This window comes from Carassius carassius, chromosome 6, assembly GCF_963082965.1.
Source record: "Carassius carassius chromosome 6, fCarCar2.1, whole genome shotgun sequence".
NCBI classification, from domain to species: Eukaryota; Metazoa; Chordata; class Actinopteri; order Cypriniformes; family Cyprinidae; genus Carassius; species Carassius carassius.
The window spans coordinates 9,265,369-9,290,781 of NC_081760.1; the positions used below are offsets into that span (position 1 = coordinate 9,265,369).

The 25,413-nt window shown below is 40.4% G+C and overlaps 2 protein-coding genes and 1 pseudogene across 6 annotated transcripts; 1 reads left to right on the forward strand and 2 right to left on the reverse strand.

The window, feature by feature from the left end:
• Positions 1-215: 215 nt before the first annotated feature.
• LOC132142129 (interferon-induced GTP-binding protein MxA-like) lies at positions 216-14,809 on the forward strand (annotated as a pseudogene).
• A 750-nt stretch (positions 14,810-15,559) lies between these two features.
• Positions 15,560-18,170, reverse strand: LOC132142361 (PEST proteolytic signal-containing nuclear protein-like). Of its 5 annotated transcripts, none has more exons than XM_059552166.1 (5): positions 18,056-18,170; positions 16,560-16,765; positions 16,339-16,413; positions 16,159-16,214; positions 15,560-16,064 (listed from the first exon to the last, which is right to left on the reverse strand). In XM_059552166.1, the coding sequence occupies exons 1-5, from the start codon at positions 18,099-18,101 to the stop codon at positions 15,956-15,958; spliced, it is 492 nt and encodes a 163-aa protein (XP_059408149.1). In that variant the 5' UTR covers positions 18,102-18,170; the 3' UTR covers positions 15,560-15,955. The 5 variants fall into 5 exon arrangements, with proteins under 5 accessions (XP_059408149.1, XP_059408150.1, XP_059408152.1 ...); XM_059552167.1 differs by having other exon boundaries at positions 16,560-16,754; positions 18,048-18,153; XM_059552169.1 differs by having other exon boundaries at positions 16,837-18,144.
• Positions 18,171-19,143: 973 nt separating this feature from the next.
• LOC132142362 (myosin light chain 3, skeletal muscle isoform) lies at positions 19,144-23,175 on the reverse strand. Its single transcript, XM_059552172.1, has 6 exons — positions 23,050-23,175; positions 22,646-22,676; positions 21,034-21,177; positions 20,768-20,938; positions 19,830-19,907; positions 19,144-19,619 (listed from the first exon to the last, which is right to left on the reverse strand). Exons 1-6 carry the CDS (start codon positions 23,050-23,052, stop codon positions 19,591-19,593), a joined length of 456 nt encoding a protein of 151 aa, XP_059408155.1. The 5' UTR covers positions 23,053-23,175; the 3' UTR covers positions 19,144-19,590.
• Between the last annotated feature and the right edge of the window lie 2,238 nt (positions 23,176-25,413).

Genomic DNA, 25,413 nt, shown 5'->3' on the forward strand with positions numbered 1-25,413 from the left:
TGCATTCATATTCAGGGCTCATCTGATTTTTTATAGATAGTATAATTTATTAGTATGATGTTTATTTATTTTGGTCTGTTAATATCATTGTCTTAGCCACGTTAAGCATTTTAGAATGTCCTCAAAAGAAGAGGGCACAGCGTCAGCCACATTAACGTGTTGTGGAAAGAAGGGGTTCCCTTTGTTATTTTGACGATTCAATGTTAAGGATTGAGAAAATGAGTTCCACATTCAGTCAGCAATATGAGGAAAAAATCCGAACTTGCATCGACACTATCTACAATTTACGGTCTTTGGGAGTCAATAAGGACCTGGCACTGCCTGCCATCACCGGCAGCCATATCACCCTGGAGCCCAAGACCGGTTTCCCACTGAAGCTAAGCAGGGCTGAGCCTGGTCAGTACCTGGATGGGAGACCTCCTGTGAAAACTAGGTTGCTGCTGGAAGAGGTGCTAGTGAGGCCAGCAGGGGGTGCTCACCCTGTGGTCTGTGTGGGTCCTAGCGCCCCAGTGTAGTGATGGGGACACTATACTGTCAACAAGCACCGTCCTTCGGATGAGACGTTAAACCGAGGTCCTGACTCTCTGTGGTCATTAAAAATCCCAGGATGTCTTTCGAAAAGAGTAGAGGTGTGACCTCGGCATCCTGGCTAAATTCGCCCATTGGCCTCTGACCATCATGGCCTCCTAACAATCCCCATATCTGCTGATCGGCTTCATCACTCTGTCTCCTCTCCACCAGTAAGCTGGTGTGTGGTGTGTGGTGGGTGTTCTGGTGCACTATGGCTGCCGTCGCATCATCCAGGTGGATGCTGCACACTGGTGGTGGATGAGGAGATACCCTGTCTATGTAAAGTGCTTTGAGTACCTAGAAAAGCACTATATAAATGTAATGAATTATTATTATTATTATTTATTATTATTATTATCGCAGTCATTGGGGACCAAAGCTCAGGAAACAGTTCTGTTCTCGATGCGCTGTCTGAAGTTGCTTTACCCAGGGGTAGTGGTAAGGACACATGATAAAATAAAATAATATATATACTTTTTTTTAAAAGATAATAAATTATAGGCTACTGTTTTTACTTAATTAACCACAGACTTTCCAGAAAATACTGTGGATGTACCATGGTACAGTAATGGTACTCTCTATACCATGATACTTAAAAATTACTATGGAATTTACATGGTACTGTACTTCGAATAACAACATGGTGAAACAATGTCTGGCATCCTTTCATTTTTCTTTAGGAATCTTTACAAGATGCCCTCTTGAGCTCAAAATTATAAGAACTAAAGACGAAGAGAAAATGGCAGGGATGCTTAGATATATGCTTAGAATGCATCTTGACATCTTCCAAAAGAGTATGTACAACTTAAGTTTTGTATCTAACTGTATTTGTAGCCCAGGATGAGATAGCTGGACCAGGTGTTGGTATCTGTGACAAACTCATCAGTTTGCTTATCATCTCTGCCAATGTTCCTGACCTCACTCTCACTGATCTTCCCGGTATCGCATGAGTGGCAGTTAAGGGTCAGCCTGAGAATAGAAGCATTACAGATGGTTGAGGAGGAAGACCCTGATGGCAAAAGAACATTAGGTGTGCATTACTGATTGCATTTCAACCTTCAATTGATTGCATATCCACCTTATTTTGGAATGTTGAAGAAAGCTATTTTCTGTCAAGACCACTGTTATCAAAGATGATTGACAGTTAGCCTTCAGTTTGGATTGGCTGTAAAGTTCTCTTCTGGGAAGGAAAACTCCCTGCCCATCCATGCGATAACTCTCCTTGGGTAAACAGAACAGAACCAAAAGTAGCCGATATCCATCAAGCAAGCTTGACTTGCATGACATGTTAGTCAGTTCACCTTTTTTATATAGTGCTTTTAACAATACAGATTGTAACAAAGCAACTGAACAGCATTAAATAGGAAAATGATGTCAATAAAGCAAAAAGGCAGTTTATCATCCAGCTCAGCTCAGTTCAGTTTAAATAGTATCTGGGCATTCGAGTTGATGAAATCACTGGAAATGAGGTGTCCCCAACTAAGCAAGCCAGAGGCGACAGCGGCAAGGAACCAAAACTCCATCTGTGACAGAATGGAGAAAAAACCTTGGGAGAAGAGGTCCTCTAGATGCTGATCCACCATCTGGGCTGGATATGTGCTGGATCTGGGGGACTTCAGTGACCATCTGATCTGAATACAGACTGGATCTGGTGGCTATGGTGACTTCAGAATAAAAGAGAAACAGACTAAAATTAACGTAGATGCCATTCTTCTAACGACATTGCAAGTACATTGTGTGTTATGGGAAGGGTTCCCGGTTCCAGTTTTCCTAATTAATGCAGCCTAAAAATCCTTTAATGGGTCTGAATATGAGAGTGTGTCTGCCTCCCGAACAATGTTAGGTAGGTTATTCCAGAGTTTGGGTGCTAAAGAGGAAAAGGATCTGCCACCTACAGTTGATTTTGATATTCTAGGTATTATCAAATTGCCAGAGTTTTGAGAACACAGCGGATGTGGAGGACTTTAGTGAAAGAGATAGCTGGACTTTTTCTTTCTCTATTTCAGTTTTATCATGTGATAGAAAGTCTAAGGCCTTTTCAAGCCGAAAGGGCAAACTCATCTAATCTGCAGCCTATTATGCATCAAACTAAGATCGATGTAAAGACACAAAGCACTGCTATCAAGTTAGCATTTTTAAACATTCGCTCACTAAAAAATAAATAATTTCTAATCAATGACTTTATAACCACAAAAAAATGCAGCCCCTCCTAACTTTACTTTCATGAGTGTCTGCAGGACTGTTAGGAGAGGTGGAGGTGTAGCTGCATAGTCCTCAGGTCCTTACACTGGCTTACAGTTACATTTAGGATTGATTTTAAAGTACTCATCTATAAATCACTCAATGACCTAGGACCGAAATATATTGCAGATTTGTTCACTGAATATAAACCTAACAGAGCACTCAGAGTCAGTTGGAAATACCAAGGGTTCACACAAAACAAGGGGAGTCCGCCTTTAGTTACTATGCCGCTCGCAGTTGGAATCAGCTTCCAGAAGAGATCAGATGTGCTAAAACACTAGTCACATTTAAATCTAGACTCAAAACCCATCTGTTTAGCTGTGCATTTATTGAATGAGCACTGTGCGATGTCCGAACCGATTGCACTGTATTTTATGTATTCACTTTATTTTATGTAAAATCACTTTTTAAACTGTTTTAAATTCATTTTAAATAAGTAAATTTTTGAAATAATTCCAAAGTTTTAAAATTGCTTGTTTTTATTTTGTATTATTTTTTTTCATGACTATTTTACTTTCTTTTATGTTAAGCACTTTGAATTACCATTGTGTACGAAATGTGCTATATAAATAAACTTGCCTTGCCTAGGTCAATAAAAGCTTGTTCAAATACTGAGGGGAGGTCATGAACACATGAATTAACGTTTCTGCATTTGACATTGAGAGCACAGGTCATAATTTAGATATATTTTTGAGATGGAAAAATGCAGTTTTACAAATATTAGAAATGTGGCTTTCAAAGGAAAGATCACTATCAAATAGCACACTGATAAATTAAGCAATTTCTCCTCATCCAGGTGTTTATATCGACTATGCATTCCGTAAATTGGTATGTTTCTCCATGCCTCAAAGAAATATAGAGCTCAGTATCAACAGCATAACAGTGCTTCCTGATGACATCTCCCAAAGGTAACATGATGTAAAGTGTGAAAGGTAATGGCCCTAGTACTGAGCCTTGAGGTCAGAACAAACACTAGGCTTGATTTCTTAGAAGGTACAATGATTCTGATTAATAAGCTGCTATTGGTAAATAACTAGAAGAATAACAATATGCGATAAATTGTAACTTCAAACAAATGAGTGTGTTTATTATAATAATGAATTAAAATAATGTGATAAATACCAGTTTGCAATATCCAGCAGGTAAAATAATTGTAAGCGAATGACACTGGAAATCTGGCACAGTCAAGTTAACATTGGCGGTATCGGCTCTTACATTAAAAATAAGGTGGAAACATCAAGTCATTAAAGCCATACTGATTGTATCATTTATCTTCTACAGGCATCGTAACAAAGCCGGACCTGGTGGATAAGGGCAGTGAAGAGACAGTGGTAGACATTGTGCACAATGAGATCATTCACTTTACTAAAGGCTACATGATTGTAAGGTGCAGGGAAAAAAAAATGATTTTAGATACAAAACTTTGCTTTGTAAATCACCTGTGGGACACCCATATAGTGCATACACAGAGATGTACCTGTTATTTGGGATTCTAGTAAATCTAAATCTAAAACATAGTTCACTTGATTAATTTATTAATTTATTATTTTCCTCTGCAAACTCGATGAAGAAGGTTTTGTCACTATTCCCAAGTTAGCTGAGATACTAACAACTGAGTTGGACCCCCATCAGACCCTGCAGAAAGACAGTTTTTTAATTGATGTGAGTACAATCATGAAATCTACTATATCTTACTATACAAGTATGAATATTTAGTAAAGAGCGTTACCAATATCACATAGTCACTGAAATCCATCTCCTCACTAATTTTAGAAAGTAACAGCTTTCACTCAAGATATGTTCAACCTGACCACTGGGAAGGAAGTTAAATGTGTTAAATGTTCAGAACTTCGGGATGAATTAGCAAAATGGAATAGCTTCTTGGATCGTTTAGAAGTTTCCTGTGAGTAAAGCTTGGTTGTAATTGTAATATGTTATGATTTCTCTGTTATGATTTTACCACTTTAATGTCTTTTTACCAATTTAAAATTTATCAGAGTTGCAATCAATTAATGATCAAAGAAAATAAAAACTAAAAGTTGATAATTTCACTGAAAAGCACTTTTAGAAGCTGAAAATTCATTTTTCTGACAATGTTCAAAAACTCTTTGTAGTCAACAAGAAGATTGAGAAATAAGTTGGTAACTTTGAAGCCAAATATTGTGGAAGAGAGCTTCCAGGATTCATCAGTTACAAGACATTTGAAGGGCTTGTCAGGGAACAGATCAAGCTGTTGGAGGAACCCGCATTAAAAAGACACTGAAGACCATCTCTGGTTAATGTTGTTTTGTCTTTCAAATCCATTTCTACGGTCTTCAATCATTTTTAGGGATTTCTTTTTTTTTATAAAGCACAATAAAACAACAGTGGTTGACCATTGTGCTGAACAATATAGTTTAAAAAGAATCAAAATACATAAAACGGTTAGACAAGACAAATAAATAATAATTAGAAATAATAAACTTCTGTTGGCTCATACACTAAAAGCCTTCTCAAAGAGGTAGGCTTTAAGCCTTGTTTTAAAAAGAGATTATGTTGCAGTTGTTCTAATAGAGATTGGAAGACTATTCCACAATTTAGGGCCGGCTATGGCAAAAGCCTGGTAACCTTTTCTCTTCAGCCTATAGATCTAGGGACCAATAAAGTTTCTGATTCGATGACCTTAGACATCTAGCTGGAGTGTGTAAACTCAACAGATCAGAAAGGTACGAAGGTGCCAGACCATTTAAAATCTTAAAAACAAAAAGTTAAATTTTAAACTCTATTTTAAAATGGACTGACAGCCAGTGCAAAGAGAGTACAAGATTAATATGTTCATATTTGCGAGTGCCAGTCAAAAGTCTGGCAGCTGCATTTTGTACTATTTGTAGGCGATTCATATATTATTAGTTAATACTAATATACATTGAATTGCAGTAGACCAGTCGAGAAGAGATAAAAGCTATTATTCAAGCTATTATTCAAGTAAGATTTGAACCATTCCAATACTGTGGTCTACATTGTCAAACGCCGAACTCAAGTCCAAATGCAAAAGTACTACAGAGTTACCAGTAGCAACTGATTGCAAGATATCATTTAATATTCTTAAAAAGGTCAGACTCAGTACTGTGATGTTTCCTAAAACCTGACTGAAAAGTTTCAAACAAACTATTTGAATCTAAATAACTTAGCAATTGATTAAAAACAACTTTCTCAATTTTTAAAAAAATAAAAGTAGATTAGAAATGGGCCTAAAATTTGATAACACAGTCACATCCAAATTTAATTTTTTTAAGAGAGATTTGATTGTTGCACATTTGAAATATTCAGGGACAGTCCCTTCAGAGATACTCTTATTTATTATAGACAGAATACATGGTCCAAAAGCATCCAAAATCTTAATAAATAAGTGTGTTGGAATAATAGTTGAAGATGTAGTGGGTTTTAATTGCTTTAAAAGTTCACTAAAATAATCTATAAAGATTCACTAAAAGATGAACTACAGGCTAGAGGGACCGAGGGGTCATAATCTGCAGGAATATTAAGCGGATGTCTCTTATTTTATTTGTGAAGAATCTAAGAAAGCTTTTACAAGCTATAACAGGTTCATCAAAGTGAAAATCAACAGATGGATTTGTAACGGTTTTATAGTGGAATAAATAAGCGTGTTGGAATAATATCAGCTGAAGATGTAGTGGGCTTTAATTGCTTATTAAGTTCTCTAAAATAATCTATAAAGATTGGTTCAAATTCACTAAAAGATGAACTACAGGCTATAGGGACTGAGGGGTCATAATCTGTCACGGTTCGTGAATGCACCGTCTCCAGCTGTAGTCATGTTATGTCATGTTGATTGGTTCATGTGGGTGTTGCCACTGATCGCCTGATCAGCGGCAGGTGCATCTCATTCCAACCGCCTATTTAACGCCCTGTCTTTCGTCTCCTGTTTGTCAGATCGTTGTTTGAGGTCCTCGTGTCGATGTCTGTTCGTGCTCCTGTGTTCCTGTCTTTGCTCAGTGTCCTGCTTCAGTCTTCATTGGATATTCACAGTCATTCACGGATTATCACCGCCGATCACCGATCTACCATCACCGCCATCGCTACCAACGCACTCAAACCACCTACCCACCTGTCTGTGCTGCCATCGTGGTTCCTGCGTCACTCACCAGCATTCATCCATCATACTCCTGTCAATAAACTACCTTTACTTGCATCTGCCTCCTGTCCTCCATTGTTAGCGTCACAGAACGATCTGACCAACATGGAGGCAGCGAGTAATCAACCCTCCTCCCTCGAAGCTTTCCTCAGCGCCAGTGTTCGGAGGATGGACTCCCAGGAGCGGACTCTTAACGACACTGGTCGCGCGGTTCAGGCTTTAGTGAAGCAGGTGTCCGAGCTCACCCAACAGTTCCAGCTATTACGAGCTCCCACTGCGCCACTCACACCGCCTGTTCCACCAGCACCATCGGAGGCCCCCTCCCAGCCGGAACCACGCCTCCTGATTCCGTATGCGTACTCAGGTGAACCCGACTATTGTAGAGCTTTCCTTAACCGTTGTGATATGCATTTTGCCCTCCAGCCTAGAACGTTCGCCAGTGAGAGGGCCAAGGTGGCCTTCGTCCTGACCCTGCTCTCTGGGAGGGCGGCATTGTGGGGAACAGCGGTGTGGGAGAACCAGGACCCATGCTGCGTCTCATTCCAGGCGCTCTCCACCGAGATGAGACGGGTCTTTGATCGGGCCGCCGCAGGACGGGAGGCGGCCAGGAGGCTGGCGGAGTTACGCCAGCACGAGAGATCCGTCTCGGACTACTCCATCGAGTTCCGGACCCTGGCGGCGGAGTGCCATTGGAACGAGGAGGCGCAGTGGGACATGTTCCTGCATGGGCTGGCTGACCGCGTCCAGAGGGAGATCTACGCCCTGGACCTTCCCCCGTCGTTCGATGGACACATTGAGCTGGCCCTTCGGGTCGACGCACGTCTGGCACGGATGGAGAGGAGGGGGCTACTCAACACCCCATCCAGGGAACCGGCAGACGTGCGGTTCAGCGGCGGGGACGTGGCCAGCCCCGTCTACGATCACGAGCCCATGCAGGTAGGGCGAGCTCGGCTTTCCCGGGAGGAGAAGGAGAGGCGGAGGTCCCTGGGCCTTTGCCTTTACTGCGGGGGAGCCGGACAAGCCCACGCCTGTCCGGTAAAAGGCCAGGCCAGGTAGTACGTATGAGGCTACTATCGGGTGGGATCTCCGCCGAGAAGACCTCATCATCATCATCATCATCACCATCATCTTCTACGTTCCTCCCGGTATGGCTGCGGTGGTCAGCACAGACACATCACTGTCAGGCACTACTGGATTCCGGGGCAGAAGGTAACTTCATGGACAGCACATTAGCCCACAAGCTCCACATCCCCCTCAGACCTCTTCCGCACCACATCACGGTTCACGCCCTCACTGGTCAGCAACTTCCCACCATATTATACATCACTGAAGACATTACACTCATCACCTCTGGCAATCACTCCGAAACCATCTCTTTTCACATCCTTGACTCTCCCCTGGCACCCATTGTCCTCGGACACCCTTGGCTCCTCCTCCACAACCCTAGCATTGACTGGCTCTCTAACTCCGTTTTGTCTTGGTGTAAAAGGTGTCATGAGTCTTGTCTAGTGTCTGCCTGTCCGTCTGTGTCTGTGTCTGTGTTGCAGGAGGAGGCGGTGGATTTGTCTAACGTGCCCGCTGAGTACCTCCATCTGAAGGAAGTGTTCAGTAAGTCTCGGGCTGCTTCTCTTCCTCCGCATCGTCCTTACGACTGTGCCATAGATTTACTATCAGGTAAGTCTCCGCCTAAGGGCAAACTCTATTCACTTTCTGTTCCAGAGAGGGAGGCTATGGAGAAATATATTTCTGATTCTCTAGCTTCCAAATTCATCCGCCCTTCCTCTTCTCCTGCGGGGGCGGGGTTCTTTTTTGTGGGAAAGAAGGACGGATCTCTGCGACCTTGTATTGATTACCGGGGACTGAACAACATCACGGTAAAGAATACTTATCCTTTGCCGTTGATGTCTTCGGCCTTCGAGAGGTTGCAGGGAGCGTCAATTTTCACAAAACTGGACTTACGCAATGCGTAACATTTGGTTCGGATCAGGGAGGGGGATGAATGGAAGACCGCTTTTAACACCCCCAGAGGGCACTTTGAATACTTGGTTATGCCCTTTGGGCTCTCCAACTCCCCAGCGGTCTTCCAGGCACTCGTCAACGACGTGCTGCGAGATATGATCGATCAGTTCATTTATGTCTACCTGGACGACATATTGATTTTTTCCTCTTCTCTCCAGGAACATGTGCAGCACGTCCAACGAGTGCTTCAGAGGTTGCTAGAGAATGGGCTTTTTGTCAAGGCGGAGAAATGCGAATTTCATGCACAGTCAATTCCATTTTTGGGGTATATCGTGTCGACTGAGGGAATACGCATGGATCCCGAGAAGGTTAAGTCTGTGGTAGAATGGCCAAGCCCAGATTCCCGTAAGGCCCTACAGAGGTTTCTGGGGTTCGCTAACTTCTACCGGCGTTTTATTCGCAACTTCAGCCAACTAGCCGCACCTCTGACCGCCTTGACCTCCGCCAAGACTGCGTTCAGGTGGTCGGACACAGCTCAGGCTGTGTTCGCCAAACTCATTTCAGCCCCTATTCTGATTACCCCTGACCCTACACGTCAGTTCGTGGTGGAGGTCGACGCATCAGAGGTGGGGGTAGGAGCGGTGTTATCTCAACGTTCTCCCTTAGACGACAAGGTCCACCCTTGCGCGTATTTTTCATATCGTTTATCTCCGGCAGAACGAAATTACGATATTGGTAACCGAGAATTGTTGGCAGTTAAGATGGCATTGGAGGAATGGCGACACTGGTTAGAGGGATCGGGGGTTCCTTTTATAGTATGGACTGACCACAAGAATTTAGAGTACATTAGCACCGCCAAGAGGTTGAACTCCAGGCAGGCTCGGTGGGCACCTTTTTTCGGACGTTTTGACTTTACTATCTCGTACCGCCCGGGTTCCAAGAATATCAAACCCGATTCTTTGTCGCGTATTTTTGACCATTCCGAACGCCTGTCCACTCCCGAGTGTATTTTTCCTGAGACATTAGTGGTCTCCACTCTCACATGGGAGATCGAATCGAAGGTCAGAACGGCCTTAGAAGGGGTAACGCCTCCGCCCGGGTGTCCACCGAACCGTTTATTTGTGCCGGAGGGATTAAGGTCCAACGTTATCCAGTGGGGACATTGCTCGAATGTAGCTTGCCATCCAGGGGTTAACCGTACTAGATTTTTAGTCAAGCAACGATTCTGGTGGCCACTTATGGCTCGCGACATTCACAGTTTTGTTTTGGCTTGCTCGGTTTGTGCCACTGGTAAGACTTCCAATCGGCCCCCTGATGGGTTACTCCAACCGCTGCCGGTTCCTTCGAGACCCTGGTCCCACATCGCTCTAGATTTTATTACCGCCCTCCCGCCCTCCCAGGGCAACACGGTAGTTTTAACCGTGGTGGACCGGTTCTCGAAGGCGGCCCACTTTATTCCCTTGCCCAAATTACCTTCAGCCAAGGAGACAGCGTTGACTGTCGTAGACCACATCTTTCGTTTACATGGCCTCCCGATAGATGTGGTTTCCGACAGGGGACCTGTTCGTGCTCCTGTGTTCCTGTCTTTGCTCAGTGTCCTGCTTCAGTCTTCATTGGATATTCACAGTCATTCACGGATTATCACCGCCGATCACCGATCTACCATCACCGCCATCGCTACCAACGCACTCAAACCACCTACCCATGTGCTGCCATCGTGGTTCCTGCGTCACTCACCAGCATTCATCCATCATACTCCTGTCAATAAACTACCTTTACTTGCATCTGCCTCCTGTCCTCCATTGTTAGCGTCACATAATCTGCAGGAATATTAAGCGGATGTCGCTTATTTTATTTGTGAAGAATCTAAGAAAGCTTTCACAAGCTATAACAGGTTCATCAAAGTGAAAATCAACAGATGGATTTATAATGGTTTTATAGTGGAAAAGAGAATCCTGGGTCTATGGCAATTTCTTTATGTAATGTCTGAAAAATATTTATATTTACATTTCAGGTAGATGCTATAGTACGTTGTAAAGCTATTCTTACAGTAGGGGTTACACGTGTAATTCTTTTCAATTTTCAAGTCTGCTTTATTGTCAATTCTTCCACATGTACAGTACATACATACAGAGAATCGAAATTGCGTTACTCTCAGACCCCCGTTGCATACAGATAACATTAAAGCCTAAAAAATCTAGATCAAATATAAAATGTATATACAACTATACAATAAGGGAATGTAAAAAAAAGACATATAATAAAATTAAAAATAAAGTTAAATAAAGCAGCTCAAGGCAAATGGCAGATAGAGTGCAAATAAATGAAGTGAACAACAGTGCAGATAAAAGATTTTTTAGTGCAAAAACAAAAGCTTATTAAGTCTGATTAAAATGACAAGGGCTCAAGAGCAGTTATTTTATTTAACTGACTGATGAGGTAGTGGAATGACATTAGTTCCATGCTGAATGAGGTAGTGAGCAGAACAATGATGCACAAAGTGACTGGTGCATGTCATTGTATATTATTGGGGGGGGGGGTTCATAGTTCAGTAGTGCCTGGGGCAGAAGAGGGGAGGGGGGCAAGTTCGGGAGCGAGTTCAGCTTCCTGACAGCCTGGTGGATGAAGCTGTCCTTCAGTCTGCTGGTCCTGGCCTGGAGACTCCGCAATCTCCTCCCTGATGGCAGCAGACTGAAGAAGCTGTGTGATGGGTGGGTGGGATCACCTGCGATGCAGAGGGCTTTGTGAGTGAGATGGGTTCCGTAAATGTCCTGGAGGGAGGGGAGAGAGACACCAATGATCTTCTCAGCTGCTCTCACTATGCGTTGCAGAGTCTTTCGGCAGGACGCGTTGCAGGCGCCATACCACACAGTGATGCAGCTCGTCAGGATGCTCTCGATGGTGCCTCTGTAGAAGGTGTACATGATGGGGGGTGGGGCTCTGGATCTCCTCAGTTTACGGAGGAAGTAGAGACGCTGTTGTGATTTCTTGGCCAGTGCTGCGGTGTTTTCAGTCTAGGAGAGGTCCTCTGTGATGTGCACACCCAGGAACTTGGTGCTGCTCACTCTCTCCACAGTCGCACCGTTGATGGTCAGAGGAACGTCCTGAGTGTGCGCTCTCCTGAAGTCAACAACAATCTCCTTCGTCTTCTCCACGTTCAGAGAGAGATTGTTGTCACTGCATCACTTGGCCAGGCGGCTCACCTCCCTCCTGTAGTTTGTCTCATCTTTGTTGCTAATGACACCCACCACAGTCGTGTCATCTGCAAACTAATGAAGAGGTTGGAGTTGTGTGACGCTGCGCAGTCGTGGGTCAGCAGAGTGAAGAGGAGGGGGCTCAGCACACATCCTTGGGGGGCCCCAGTGTTCAGTGTGATGGTGCTGGATGTGTTGCTGCCGACCCGTACTGCCTGAGGTCTTCCAGTCAGAAAGTCCAACAGCCAGTTGCACAGCGAAGTGTTGAGTCCCAGCTGGATCAGTTTGTAAATGAGCTGTTGAGGGATGATTGTGTTGAATGCTGAACTGAAGTCAATGAACAGCATTCTGACATATGAGTCCTTTTTGTCCACATGTGTGATAGCTGAGTGGACGGCAGTGGCGATGGTATCATCGGTCAACCGATTGGACCGATATGCAAACTGGAAGGGATAATTTAGTACATTACCAAAGTATGCGTAAAACGAGAATTGTCAAGAAGCAGGAAATATCAAACCCCTGAACATTCCAGTTGGCACAATGTATTTGTAGATACAGAACATTGCTGCCTAGCAGACAAACAGAAGAAATCACATTGAAAGATGCCTTATGAACTCACCATTGTGTATCTGAATAAGGCATGTAGCCCTTTGGGTTGGGTTCTTCTAATAAAGATATTGTGATGATTCAGATAAAGGTAGCTATTTAGTCATAAGTGCACTTTCTCGTGACATAACTGAAATCACTTGATAAGCTTGAAAGTGGAAGTTACTGTTCCAACAATATGTTTGTGGTTACACAGATGTTGTTAGAAAGAAGTTCATCCAGCTGGCCCAGTTCAGCTTTGTTGGAATCCCTAATCTTCTGAAAATAGCAAAGGTAGGATTTTGTGTAAAGTGATATATTAAAATGTAGTGCTTGGCTTTAGCAGGCCTGTAGGCTATGTAATGATTGTACAAGCTCAACAGTGTGGTTTGGTATGAGCCAGAATCCGCCCCATCTACATTTATGGCAATAAACAAATCAAAGTGGTTAAACTGTCATTTTATTAGCTTTTTTATGATTGTTTATAATGCTATTAAATTTTACACAAAAATTTGCATAACATTTCAACGTTCAATAATGCTGTCGAATCATGCCACAATGTTAAAGAATTTGTATTCTCACTACAGTTTACAAAAACAAATCTTGTATATACTTTCTTAGACTAAAATTGAAGCCATCAAGCAAGATAAAGAATCTCTGGCAGAATCTAGGACCCAATTCAAGATGGAGCTCATTTTTTACAGTCAAGATGGCACATACAATCAGAGCCTGCAAGATGTAAAGGAAATTCTGGAAGAGGAAGAAGATGAAAGTTCCCATAGGAAACCTAAAAAATATAAAAAAATCATAAGCATCATTTAAATGCCACAGCCTACCCGAGTATTACTGCTAACCATATCAATCCCTTTATGAACACAGCATAGCCAACTTCAGCAGGATAATGTGTCGTCACAAAGCTCAAATCACCTCAAACTGGTTTCCTGAACTTCACTCAAATGGCCTCCACTGTCACCAGATCTCAACCCAATGTAATGTCATGAAACCGAAGATGTCATGGATATGCAGCTGACAAATCTGCAGCAACTGCCTGCGTGATGCTATTATGTCAGTATGGCCCAAAATCTCAGAGGCGATTCTAGTAAAGATTAGATCTGAGCTTTCCTGCACCTTGTTGAATATATGCCTTGATTAAGCCAGTTCTGAAGGCAAAAGAGGTTCCAACATAGTACTAGGTGTAGGCTACCTAATAAGTAACAAAACTTTATTACAAAGTAATAGGCTAAAACCTGTTAAGTCAATAATTTCTGTATTACCTTAACTTTATGCGTTTCTTGGTAGCATTTATGTTTCTTCATTTGTAATCTGATTTCAGGTGACAAAATGAAAGCATGATGATTTCCAGGAAAAGAAAACCATATAATCATTCTTTGACTTGGTTTAGACGCATTACTCCGAGACAATCCTATCAAGGAGAGTTGCCTACACTTTACACAGATGTGGTTAGAAAGAAGTTCATCCAGCTGGCCCAGTTCGGCTTTGTTGGATTCCCTAACCTTCTCAATATAGCAAAGGTAGGTTTTTTTGTGTTAATGCCAATAATTCAGACATCCACAGCTCATCTCTAAAGGGCGTTAGAAAACAGAGCTCTATTTAAACTGAATACATACAGATGAACTTGTAAATGTGTTCAAGTTTCTAGACTTCTGTTGTAAAGTGATATATTAAAATGTAGTGCTAGTCTCTGGCTGGGAGGTAGGCTATGTAATGACTGTAAAAAAGGGGTTCCACTGCCCTCCCAAGCTCAACAGTGCGGATCAGTTTGAGCCAGAATCCACCCCACTTACATTAATGGGTAGTAGCTGCAACTGGTTTCTGGCAATAAAAAAAATTCAAAGTGGTTACACTATAATTTTATTAGATTTTATTGTTTATAATGCGATTAAGTTTCAAACAAAAAAATAGCATAACTTCAGCGTTCAATAATATAATTGACTCATGACACAAAATTAAATTCTCACAACAGTTACAATAAGAATTCTTTCATATACTTTCTTAGACTAAGATTGAAGCCATCAAGCCGGAGAAAGAGTCTCAGGCAGAATCTACGCTGAGGACCCAATTCAAGATGGAGCTCATTGGGGTGTCAAACTCAATTCCTCAATGACTTGATTATTTGGATCAGGTGTGTTTAATTAGGTTTGAATCTAAACTCTGCAGGCCTCCGGCCCTCCAGGAATTGAGTTTGACACCCCTAGTTTACAATCAGAGCCTGCCAGTTGTAAAGGAAATGCTGGAAGAGGAAGATGAAAGTTACCATAGGAAACCTAAAAAGTTTAATTTCATGAGAGTAGGTATTTGCACTTGCTTACCTTTTTAGAATTCAGTTCTTAATGTTGACTGCAACAGATTTAATGCAACAAAATCATATGCTTATGACAATCAGCATGGAGCAGAAACATGCTGTTTTTCTTTTCGGAAATAGCAATTGAGCACTTTATGAAGAACCATTGAATACATGGTCAATTCTCAGTTTAATCGATTTAATAAAGAATATAAAAAATGTTGTCCAGCTGCTTTTGGCCTCTGAAGTGCATCAATGTAACATAAATTCACTCAATGAATTCTAGAATCTTTTCATGATGAGTAATTTTCATAATTTACTTACCCACACATTGTTCAAAACTCTAAGGCATTCATTCTTTTGTGGGACACAAATTAAAAAAAAAAAAGAAAATCAGTGTGGTTAAATGCTCTTTGGACCCAAATGTTTGTATTAAAATATGTTGTTTTTTTCCCACAGAATGCAGACTTTTAAAATTATATTCAGTTGAGTAAATGGGTGAATTAAGTTTAATTCTGCTTTCAAAACCTGACTACTACCTGATTACAACATAAAAAAAAACTAAAACTTCAATGTGATACCACAGCTCTGATTTATTAGTGACTATAAAATACAACGTCTTGTTTCATTTCAACAAATGAAACTTAAACAATCCTGAATGACTGGACCACTACATTTCTTCTGTGGAGAACAACTAAACTATAAGCAAATGATAACAGGAGTCAGTGTGGCACGGCACATACCATATACAGCAAAAAAAAAAAAAAAAATCTTAATTTCTCTGTTGTGGTTTCCATCTTACAAAGGAAGGCATTATTTAACCACAGTGTCAAATTAGCTACAATAAAAAGAGGTTTTATAGCGTAAACATTCATTACATATATACATTTGTATAATTGTCATCAAACAAAGAGACAAAAGGGCAAATATTTCAATGCCAAAAAGCAAGCTATTGTAAGCAGCTGGATACTACTGATCTGCCTGGGCTTTAAACTTCCTCTCCCAAAGTTTCTGATGATCTGAGAATCCTTGCTTTCCTTTGTTGAAGGAATTGGGTCCAGCTGAAGTGGGCGTTTCTCTGAAAAAAAGAAAACAAACAAAAAAAAAAACCTGGTGAAGATGCTGTCATCTCATGAAAACTAAAAGTAGCTATTAAAAATATGAAATCCAACCTGCCAATATTCTTCATCCTCATCTTTGCATCAGGCGGCATTTCTTCAGGCTCGCTCTGAAAAGCAAAAACTGGTCTTTCAACATATGATGTTCATTCATACTATATTATTTATTACTACAAAATTATAAATATCACAAGGACAGCATTGAAATTAAATAAGTTCTAGAATCCTACTTACATCATCATCTTCATTAAAAACAGATGCCAGTCCAGCTTTCTTGGCAGGTAAGGCAGGTGTGGGTTCTTTAGGTTTCTAAAAGAGTACCAATAAAACAGAATTTTTAAATGTTCAAAATGTAAAAACTTTTTTAAAAGTATACATAACAACACAAACTAACATACTACACACTATACTTGTATATAAATACATATGTATATATAAAAATAACATATACATACGCTTGCTCCCAGCTTGATAGAGATTGGCGCAGACTTCTTCGCAGTCATGCTAAACCCCACTTTAGACATTTTAGGGGGTGCTGGCTTACTTTTAGACTCATCTTCGAGGTCAATCTCATCAGCAGACCGCTTTCGCAGACTGTCCCCTGATGCCGTGCTGGAAGAGACAGTCTTAGTTTTCACACTGCTTCCCTTCTCTTCCGGTCCTGCTGGAGGCGAAACAACTTACCAAGGTGAGCGACTGTTGGCTTGGAGACCAAAGGTGAGCTACAGTTACCTGAAAGATGAGGGATGCCAGGAGGACCTGCTCAGATAGGTGCTGTTGAGCTTAAAATCTAATTGATTAGTTGGAGTCATTTGATTAGCACTTGTTGTCTTTAACTAATGCAACATAAAATGCATCTGGCTGCTTTCAGCAGTGCCATTGTCTACTATTACACACATTAATATGGCAATACCAAGATATCTGCAGTAAATGAAAAATGGTACATAAAATCATTAATGATAAGGATCCATCCAGTATATTTTAATTATGATTTTTCTCTGGTTAATGTCAGACATGGCCATTTTACCAGACAGAGCATTATGGATATTAATTTATGTAGATAGAAGACACTGTATGGTCAAAGGTCATTTAAATATTCAGGCTCAAATGAATGGAACAAGCTGCCTTTAGATATTAAGGTATTAACGAATTGTGAGGGTTTTAGAAAAAGGCTGAAGATACTGTTCTTAGATAGGATGTCTTAAAATGTATAATGAATTGTTGATCTGTATGTTATTTTATGGGAGTGAGCAGATTTTTGACCAGGATTTAATCTCTCTTTTTAAAAGCAAGGAACACAATGGAAGTTACTGTAACTTTATTGTGTTATCCTTGACAATAAGGTTGTAACAGTGAACTGCTACTTTTTGTGTCAAATAAACTCAACTCAGATGGTAAAACCACAGTACTTCGCCATGATACTGAAATATCAACATGACACCTATGCAATTTACACTGTACTCCAAGGTAGATTCACTATACCATAGTACTTTAGCTCTACTATTGTATAGTGTATAAGCATTACTAAGAACACCACAATGGAAGTATAAAATAGTAATTTGGTACTGAATTAATGTACCACATTATTTACATTGTACTTGAATGACTTCCGGTTCTTCTACGGTAACGTTACAAGTCCAAAACCGAAAGATAGCAGTGTTAGATTATGGATCAAACATTTGCTAAACAAAACTCCGCTGGACTTATAATATGCAACAACGTTATGCATTTAGTCTTGTTAATTTAAATCCAACATCAGTGTTAAATATTAAGGATCTCCACAGAAAACACAGGATTGAAAAGCAGCTCGTTAACAGCTAACAAAGCTAACGTTAGCTTGCTAAACTAAGCTATATAGCTTAAATACCTACATTCACAAACACAATCATTATTCTCGAATGATTTCCATTGTAAGTTCATTGCAAAATAAAAACAGTTTTGACAGTTTCACCTCCTTCTTTAGAGGGGCCTTCGCCGCTGCACTTCACATTCGCCATCGTATGAATCTGTTTCAACCACGTACGGCTATCGGAGAGGACAAAACACCTCTTCCGCTTACGAACAACATTCGAGTAGAAACAGCGCCATCTAGCGTACAGAGATCGCATAACGACCCTGCATATTTTATTTTATTTTATTTTATTTTATTTTATTTTATTTTATTTTATTTTATTTTATTTTATTTTATTTTATTTTATTTTATTTTATTTTATTTTTAATAATATATATGGTGCTTTATATAATACAGATTTTGTCAAAGCAGTTTTACAGTGTTACCCAGGATAAACTTGTGCTGATGATGCAAGAGGACAAATATGTAAGGCTATTCTATTCTGGCCTACATGGATGGGTGATGACAATAACTTTTTCCCCAAATAAAGGTTTGAAATTGAAAGATGGTGTGTTTGATTTTAAAGAAACAAACACATTTTAAAGTGTATTGAGCTTTTGATAGGAATGAGGTGACAGGGCATCATGAAGGCTAACAAGTGTTAAATGTTTCCTTATTCATACTCCATGGTAATTCAAAGAAAACCACAGTGTTACCATGGTTTTATGTCCAAAATTGTGATAATATATTATCAATAACATGCTTTTGGCTTTATTTAAAGTCTACAAACTAATGCAGTTAATTAATGTTATACAAAATGCAAGCTTATAGTAAATTGTTACCATTATTAATAATAAAAGTCACTTGAAATATTGAGGTTTCTGTGGGAGCCACTTATATTTCATAAGAAAACATACATTTCCTTACACAGCTTACCCTCATAAGCAGTTTCAGACAGACTGTTTTCAGTACGGGTGAATTTCACCTCCAACATAAGCTAAGCAAATTATTTTTAAAGATGCACATACATCAGCATTTTTATGTTTATTTTTTGACTTTTGCCGCTGATTGGGATCTGCAAATGACGCAAGGAGAATTCATACTTGCACCACCCATATCGCTGTCTCTTTTCTAGTATTTTAACATATACGTTTGTGTTTCATGTTACGACCAAATGCATTAGCATACAAAGGAAAAACTCTGTGTACTTTTGGAAAAAAAAAAGTTTATTGTGAAATGACTGTGTGAAAATTGGGATGGGGAAAAATTGGCAGCCTGGCCACAGTAATGACATGTGCCTTTAACACACAGCTAGCGGTGCTGTTGTAACCCTGGATGGGTGGAGAAAGAAGAAACCAACCCTCACTTCATGAGTGGCCTTTTCCTTCTTCCCCGGTCTCCATCCTACTGTGGATGGCCGCCCCGGGCGGAACAAGAAGGCAAGGAGGGTCAACTGCATGAGTGGATGATGTAACTTCCAAAAAGGTGGGCGAGAGGGGAGAAAACAAATAAAGGAAAACTAACAGAATGGTTTAGAAGTGGCATCCCATAGTCCTTTTTATTGATTGGTCTTCAAAACAGAATGGATGTCCTGACACCATGGGGTCTGCAGATATAGTTCAGCCTTCTTCACCACTCTCTCAACCGACGGCCTCTTACACGGACATGATGTGCTTGACGAAATCTGTAAGAGGAGAAGCAGACATGCATAAGGAATGATCGCCCCTACTGGCTCGCCATACAAGGCCTGAGGTGGCTGCTAAAAATAATGATTGTAATGATTCAATGAGAGGTGAGCTTATTATATCATTTCAATTAGTGCAGTCACTTTTATGCAATGTTTCCTAAAACAAGTTATAAGGGTTCAATAGGAAGGGCTTATCCAAACACGTACCCTCATAGTGGACGCTGCCGTTCTCATCCTCCTGTCCCTGCATGAGAGAGTCAATCTCGGGCTCAGTCATCTTCTCACCTGTCGGTTCCATGAAAGACACTGATTAGAAATAAATCTTTCTCATACTTTTTACTTCATTCAAAATACCGTATTATTATGCTCTGTTGGACATGCACCTTGGTAATACCAGATTACCTATCTATATAAATGTGGTGATAATCATAAATAAATATGGTAATAATTATGAACTTTTAATAATTTATAATCATATAAATATATATATATATATATATATATATATATATATATATATATATATATATATATATATATATATATATATATATATTTATAATTATAATAAAAAAATATTACACAATTATGTGTTTTATAACATTTAAAATTTATTTTTGCCATCATGGTAGTACCATGCTATTTTTGTAGTAATTAGACATTTTTAAATACCATAGCACATGAATTTCATTTTGGGACTGCTTCAAGGTTTCCAAAAGTATTAGGAACCAAAAATGTTTTTAACAGTGATAATAATACGAAATCAGGATACTTGAATGATTTCTGAAGGATCACGTGACAAAGAAGATGGTAATGGCTGCTGAAAATTCAGCTTTGCATCACAGGAATAAATTACATTTTAAAATGTATAAAATAAAAAACTGTTATTTTGAATTGTAATAATAATAATAATATGTAATAGTAATATGTATCATTTTTTTCTATTTTTTTTTTTTTTATACCAACCTGAAACATTTTAATGGTAATTCAGAACACCATGATATTACCATCTGGTCACTGTGCTAAGATACATTAATTTGTTTTTTAATTATATTATGCAACATTATATATTATGTAACAGTATATTATGTAATTTGCCTTCCCATGCAAGGTGTAAACTGCATAATCATTTCATCTTCACTTACCCAGTGTTGAGAGCACAATGCGCAGCTCAGCACCCATCACTGTGCCGTTGCCCTCTTTGTCGAAGACGCGCAGACCCTCAACGTAGTCATCATAGGTACCCTTCTGGACGGCATCAACAGTCTTCAGCATTGGCAGGAAAGCATCGAAGTCAATTCTTTTGTTGGCCATATCTGTGTGTATATAGTTCCACACATACATCACAAATCAGTGAGGGTTTGTAAAGCATTTCCAATGATGTCTTTACATTTCCAATATAAAGTCTTACCGTCAGCAGATGGGTCGCCCAAGATTTTCTTCACGTCCTTGTTGGTGGGGTTCTGTCCCAGGGCACGCATGATGTCAGCAACCTGGTTGTAGGCAACCTTGTTATCACCAACTCTGTCGAAGAGACCAAAGGCCTCTTTGAAGTCTGTAACAGAACGACAACAGAAGGTTATCTGGAAGTAGATAATAATAATCTCATAATTTAGACAAATGTACATAACACATTCAATTGGACTAATTTCAACATGGCATCAGACCGAAAAACAAACAAGCAAAAAAAAAAAAAAAAAAGTTTGCTAGTAACATTTGTAAAATACATTTATTTATTTACTTATTAAACTACTTACAACAGTTTAGGAACATTATTGCTTTAATATCAGGTAAGATCAAGGAAACGTTTTTTCCAACTGTACATGCAGCAGAGGAGGAAGGAAGCCGAATTAAAAAGAACTTAGCAACTGCATTTCCATGGGCCGTGGGGGAAACAAAGTTGAAAGTGATCTGCTGACAGAAAAATAGAATCCTACGGCTTCTGTCCTCCAGCAGCTGTGCATGAAGCTGGTGCTTAATGCGTGACGTGACAGACGATACTCTCCGAGAAAGAAGCTCTTGCCATACAAGGTTACACGCTCTAAGACTGACCCAAGTCAAATACAAGAATGCTGACAGCAACGTAACCTACACCTACAACCAACTGCATACTTTCTGCACCTTAATGAGCAACACCATGCTGTGATCTGCCCCCAGAGGTTTCATACCCATGAATTGTTTTTGTACAGAAATGAATGTGGACTTTGGTTCATAAATGTTTTGACTACCATATCAGAACTTGCTACAATTCTGCATACACTAAACCAGCTGATTTTACTCAATTTATCAGTTAGCTTAAACAAATATGCATAAGTGCTTTATGGTTTGCCATCAAGGTTTCAAATGTTCCAAATGAACTTTAATAAAGTTAGACATTAATTTAGTTTGCATACTTAGCACTGGAGAGAAAAAAACATTTCAAGATGCAATATAATGCAATTTTAATACATTTGTAAAAAATCTATTAAAAAACAATTATAATTAATAATTACATAATAACAACAATAATAATGCAAAAAAGTATTTCCTCATTTGGAATAGTTTTGTTTACAATTAGAGATATTCACCAATATCAATTATTATTTTTCAAATCTATTTTGAATCTATTATTAAACGTCCTTACATATTTGAGTTATTATTTTGTACATACTTATTTACTGGACAAATTCTTTACTACACTCTAAAAAATGACAAAATCAATAAGTCAAGTCAACACGTTGGCCCATTACTTGTCAAATTAATTTAACCAATTTCAACTTCATTTTTAAAGTTTTCTTGATTCAATGAGATTCAACTTGATTTTTTTAAGCCAGTTTAATATAATATAAGTTGTATCTCAAAATATAATATAAGAAGCAACTAAAATAGGTGAAAGTAGTTATTTTATTTTTTATTTTTTTTACAGATGAAGTATTTTATTTCCTAAGTTCACAATATTATACATTTCCAAAATATCCATTACATCTGTAACAGATTACTATAGTTTTTCCGGTCGTAATAAACTCCAATGTGTGAAGACTCACCTTCAATCTGGTCAGCACTGAATTCTCCAGCCTGCCAGAAAGACAACAATGAATCAATTCCATTGGCACACCTGCCAACGTCTCACAACTCACACTAGTCTGAAACAAGGAATTATTTAACAAGACATTTGGAAACATAAGCCCTCTTTGGACATAACAAAAGAGCTGCTTCAAAATGCACATATATCCAGCAAGGGAATAAACCAGCTGCATGATTTTCTCTTTAACAGTGACAAACAGATCGAGGTACTTTATATGATACCGTTGTGACTTGCCCCGCCAAAGTGAATATGAAACTCGAAGAATGGTGTCCTACTTCATTTGAGTGGGCTTATTGCCAGTTTTTGAGGCAGATGCACACAAAAAAGGTACAATAAAATAGCAAGAGTAATCCAAGTACACACCATGATGGAGTTTTGGGGTGGAGGAGCGGACAGGCAGAAGTCAAGAAGCCGGAGTCCCAGGAGAGTGGTCCTGAGCCATGGACCAGCTCCTACTTATTTATGCTATGCTAATGATGTCACGGGGCGGATCTTGTGACGCCGTGAAACTTCTTTAACTTTCTTAGGTCAAGCTGGAAGGAAGACTGCTGCTTTCTCTAATGCACATGTGCGGCGGTATTTTTAGATTATGCTCCAGGCTGACTGTAGGACCCCTTGGCTTTGGTCAGCATTTTAATTTGGTGTATTGTGTCTTTACATGGGTTTCTTAATTTTTTTATTCCCTAGTCAGAGATGTTTGAATATAAATTCTGATCTCACCTGTTATGAACAAGCATTGAAGTCAACACAACATCTCAAGAAGGCTTTTGATTACAGTGCTGATATTTTTAACTTACATGGTGATCTAGCCCACTTATGGTTATATGGGAAGCAACATTCCTTAAAGCCTGTTTCCACAGCATGAAAACGCTTGCATGTTGGCCACATTTCTCATGCATATTTAAAATAAATAAATACCATTATATATATATATATATATATATATATATATATATATATATATATATATATATATAATTATTATTATTATTTTTTTAAAAGGGTTAGTAAAATACCATTGCTTTTTTGTAGAATAAAAGGCTATTTTATGTGATAATGAATAATGTGAGCAGTGCTTTGATAGATTAAGTGATGCAATGGCATATTTGGGTGTTGTTACAACACTTGTGACTGATTGGTTGTCTAGGTCAAGGTTCTTGTCATATGACCTGTTTTTGATATAAACAGACCTCATTTTGCCCTTGTCTCCTGTCGAGTATTGCTGTTATAACCTGCTGTTGGTGAGTCAAGTCTGTTTATGCCAAGTCTAAAGTATCCAAGCTCCTGTGGATGCGGAGCTTGGTTCAGGACTCATGAGAATTACTGCCATTGTGATGGACCCAACTCTAATGTCAGTGTGAGCAGCCGGCATCCCCATGGCCTCAGCACAGGATGTTTTAGAGGCTGGTCCTCTGTCTACCATTTTGTGTGTCTGGGCAACACATTTCTCTCAGACCCCAGAGGCCTCTCCTCTCCAGGAGTCTGCCCTAGAGACATCTGCTGTAGGACTTCCAGAGGTGGCAGCACCTTAAGAACTCCCAGTTATAGTCAAGGAATGAAGGAATATAGTTAATGAACTCTCTGTCTGCCCTGTTATGGCTGAGGAGGCCATTTATAAAGTCACTGCCTGTCCTGTCACACCATGGAGATCGACTGTAATTGTCCCGTGAAGGCCATTGAGGCTGCTGTTAACATCTCTGTGCTCTTATTTCCAGTCCAGCCTGATCCGCCGTGGTGGTTTCTTGCACCATCAGCTACACTGAAGTAGTCCTCCGTTCCATCTGCCCCTTCATGGGGGTCTTTGCTCAGATCTGCTCTGCTGTGGTGGCCATTTGCTCCACCGTGGGGATCTTCAGTCCTGTCTGATCTGCCCTGGTGGATGTCTGCTTCACCCGGTCTGTCTGCTCCGCCATGGTGGCCTTCAGCTCTGCCTTGGCTTCCTGCTCCGCCGGCTCTGATCTGGTGGTCTCCTGCGCCGCATTGGCTTCCTGCTCCGCCGGCTCTGATCTGGTGGTCTCCTGCGCCGCCTTGGCTTCCTGCTCCGCCGGCTCTGATCTGGTGGTCTCCTGCGCCGCCTTGGCTTCCTGCTCCGCCGGCTCTGATCTGGTGGTCTCCTGCGCCGCCTTGGCTTCCTGCTCCGCCGGCTCTGATCTGGTGGTCTCCTGCGCCGCCTTGGCTTCCTGCTCCGCCGGCTCTGATCTGGTGGTCTCCTGCGCCGCCTTGGCTTCCTGCTCCGCCGGCTCTGATCTGGTGGTCTCCTGTGCCGCCTTGGCTTCCTGCTCCGCCGGCTCTGATCTGGTGGTTTCCTGCACCGCCTTGGCTTCCTGCTCCGCCGGCTCTGATCTGGTGGTTTCCTGCACTGCCTTGGCTTCCTGCTCCGCCGGTTCTGATCTGGTGGTCGTCTGCACCACCTTGGTTTTCTGCTCCGCCAGCTCTAAACTGGTGGTCTTCTTCTCTGCCCTGGCTCCCTGCCCTTCCGGTTCTGCTATGGCTCCATGCTCCTCTGGATCTGAACTGGTGGACTTCTGCTCCACTGTTTCACTGTCTGCCTCTGTTCCATGGCCCAGGTCTGCTATTGTTCCACTGTCCTGTGATTCTGATCCTGTTATGTTTTTTCTGTTTTGTTCCTTGTTCATTTTTTCATGTCTTTTATTTTGGAGTTTAGTCATGGTTCCTGTTTAGTCATGTGGTTCCCTTGCCCTCTTGTATTCCTGCTAATAGGTGCAT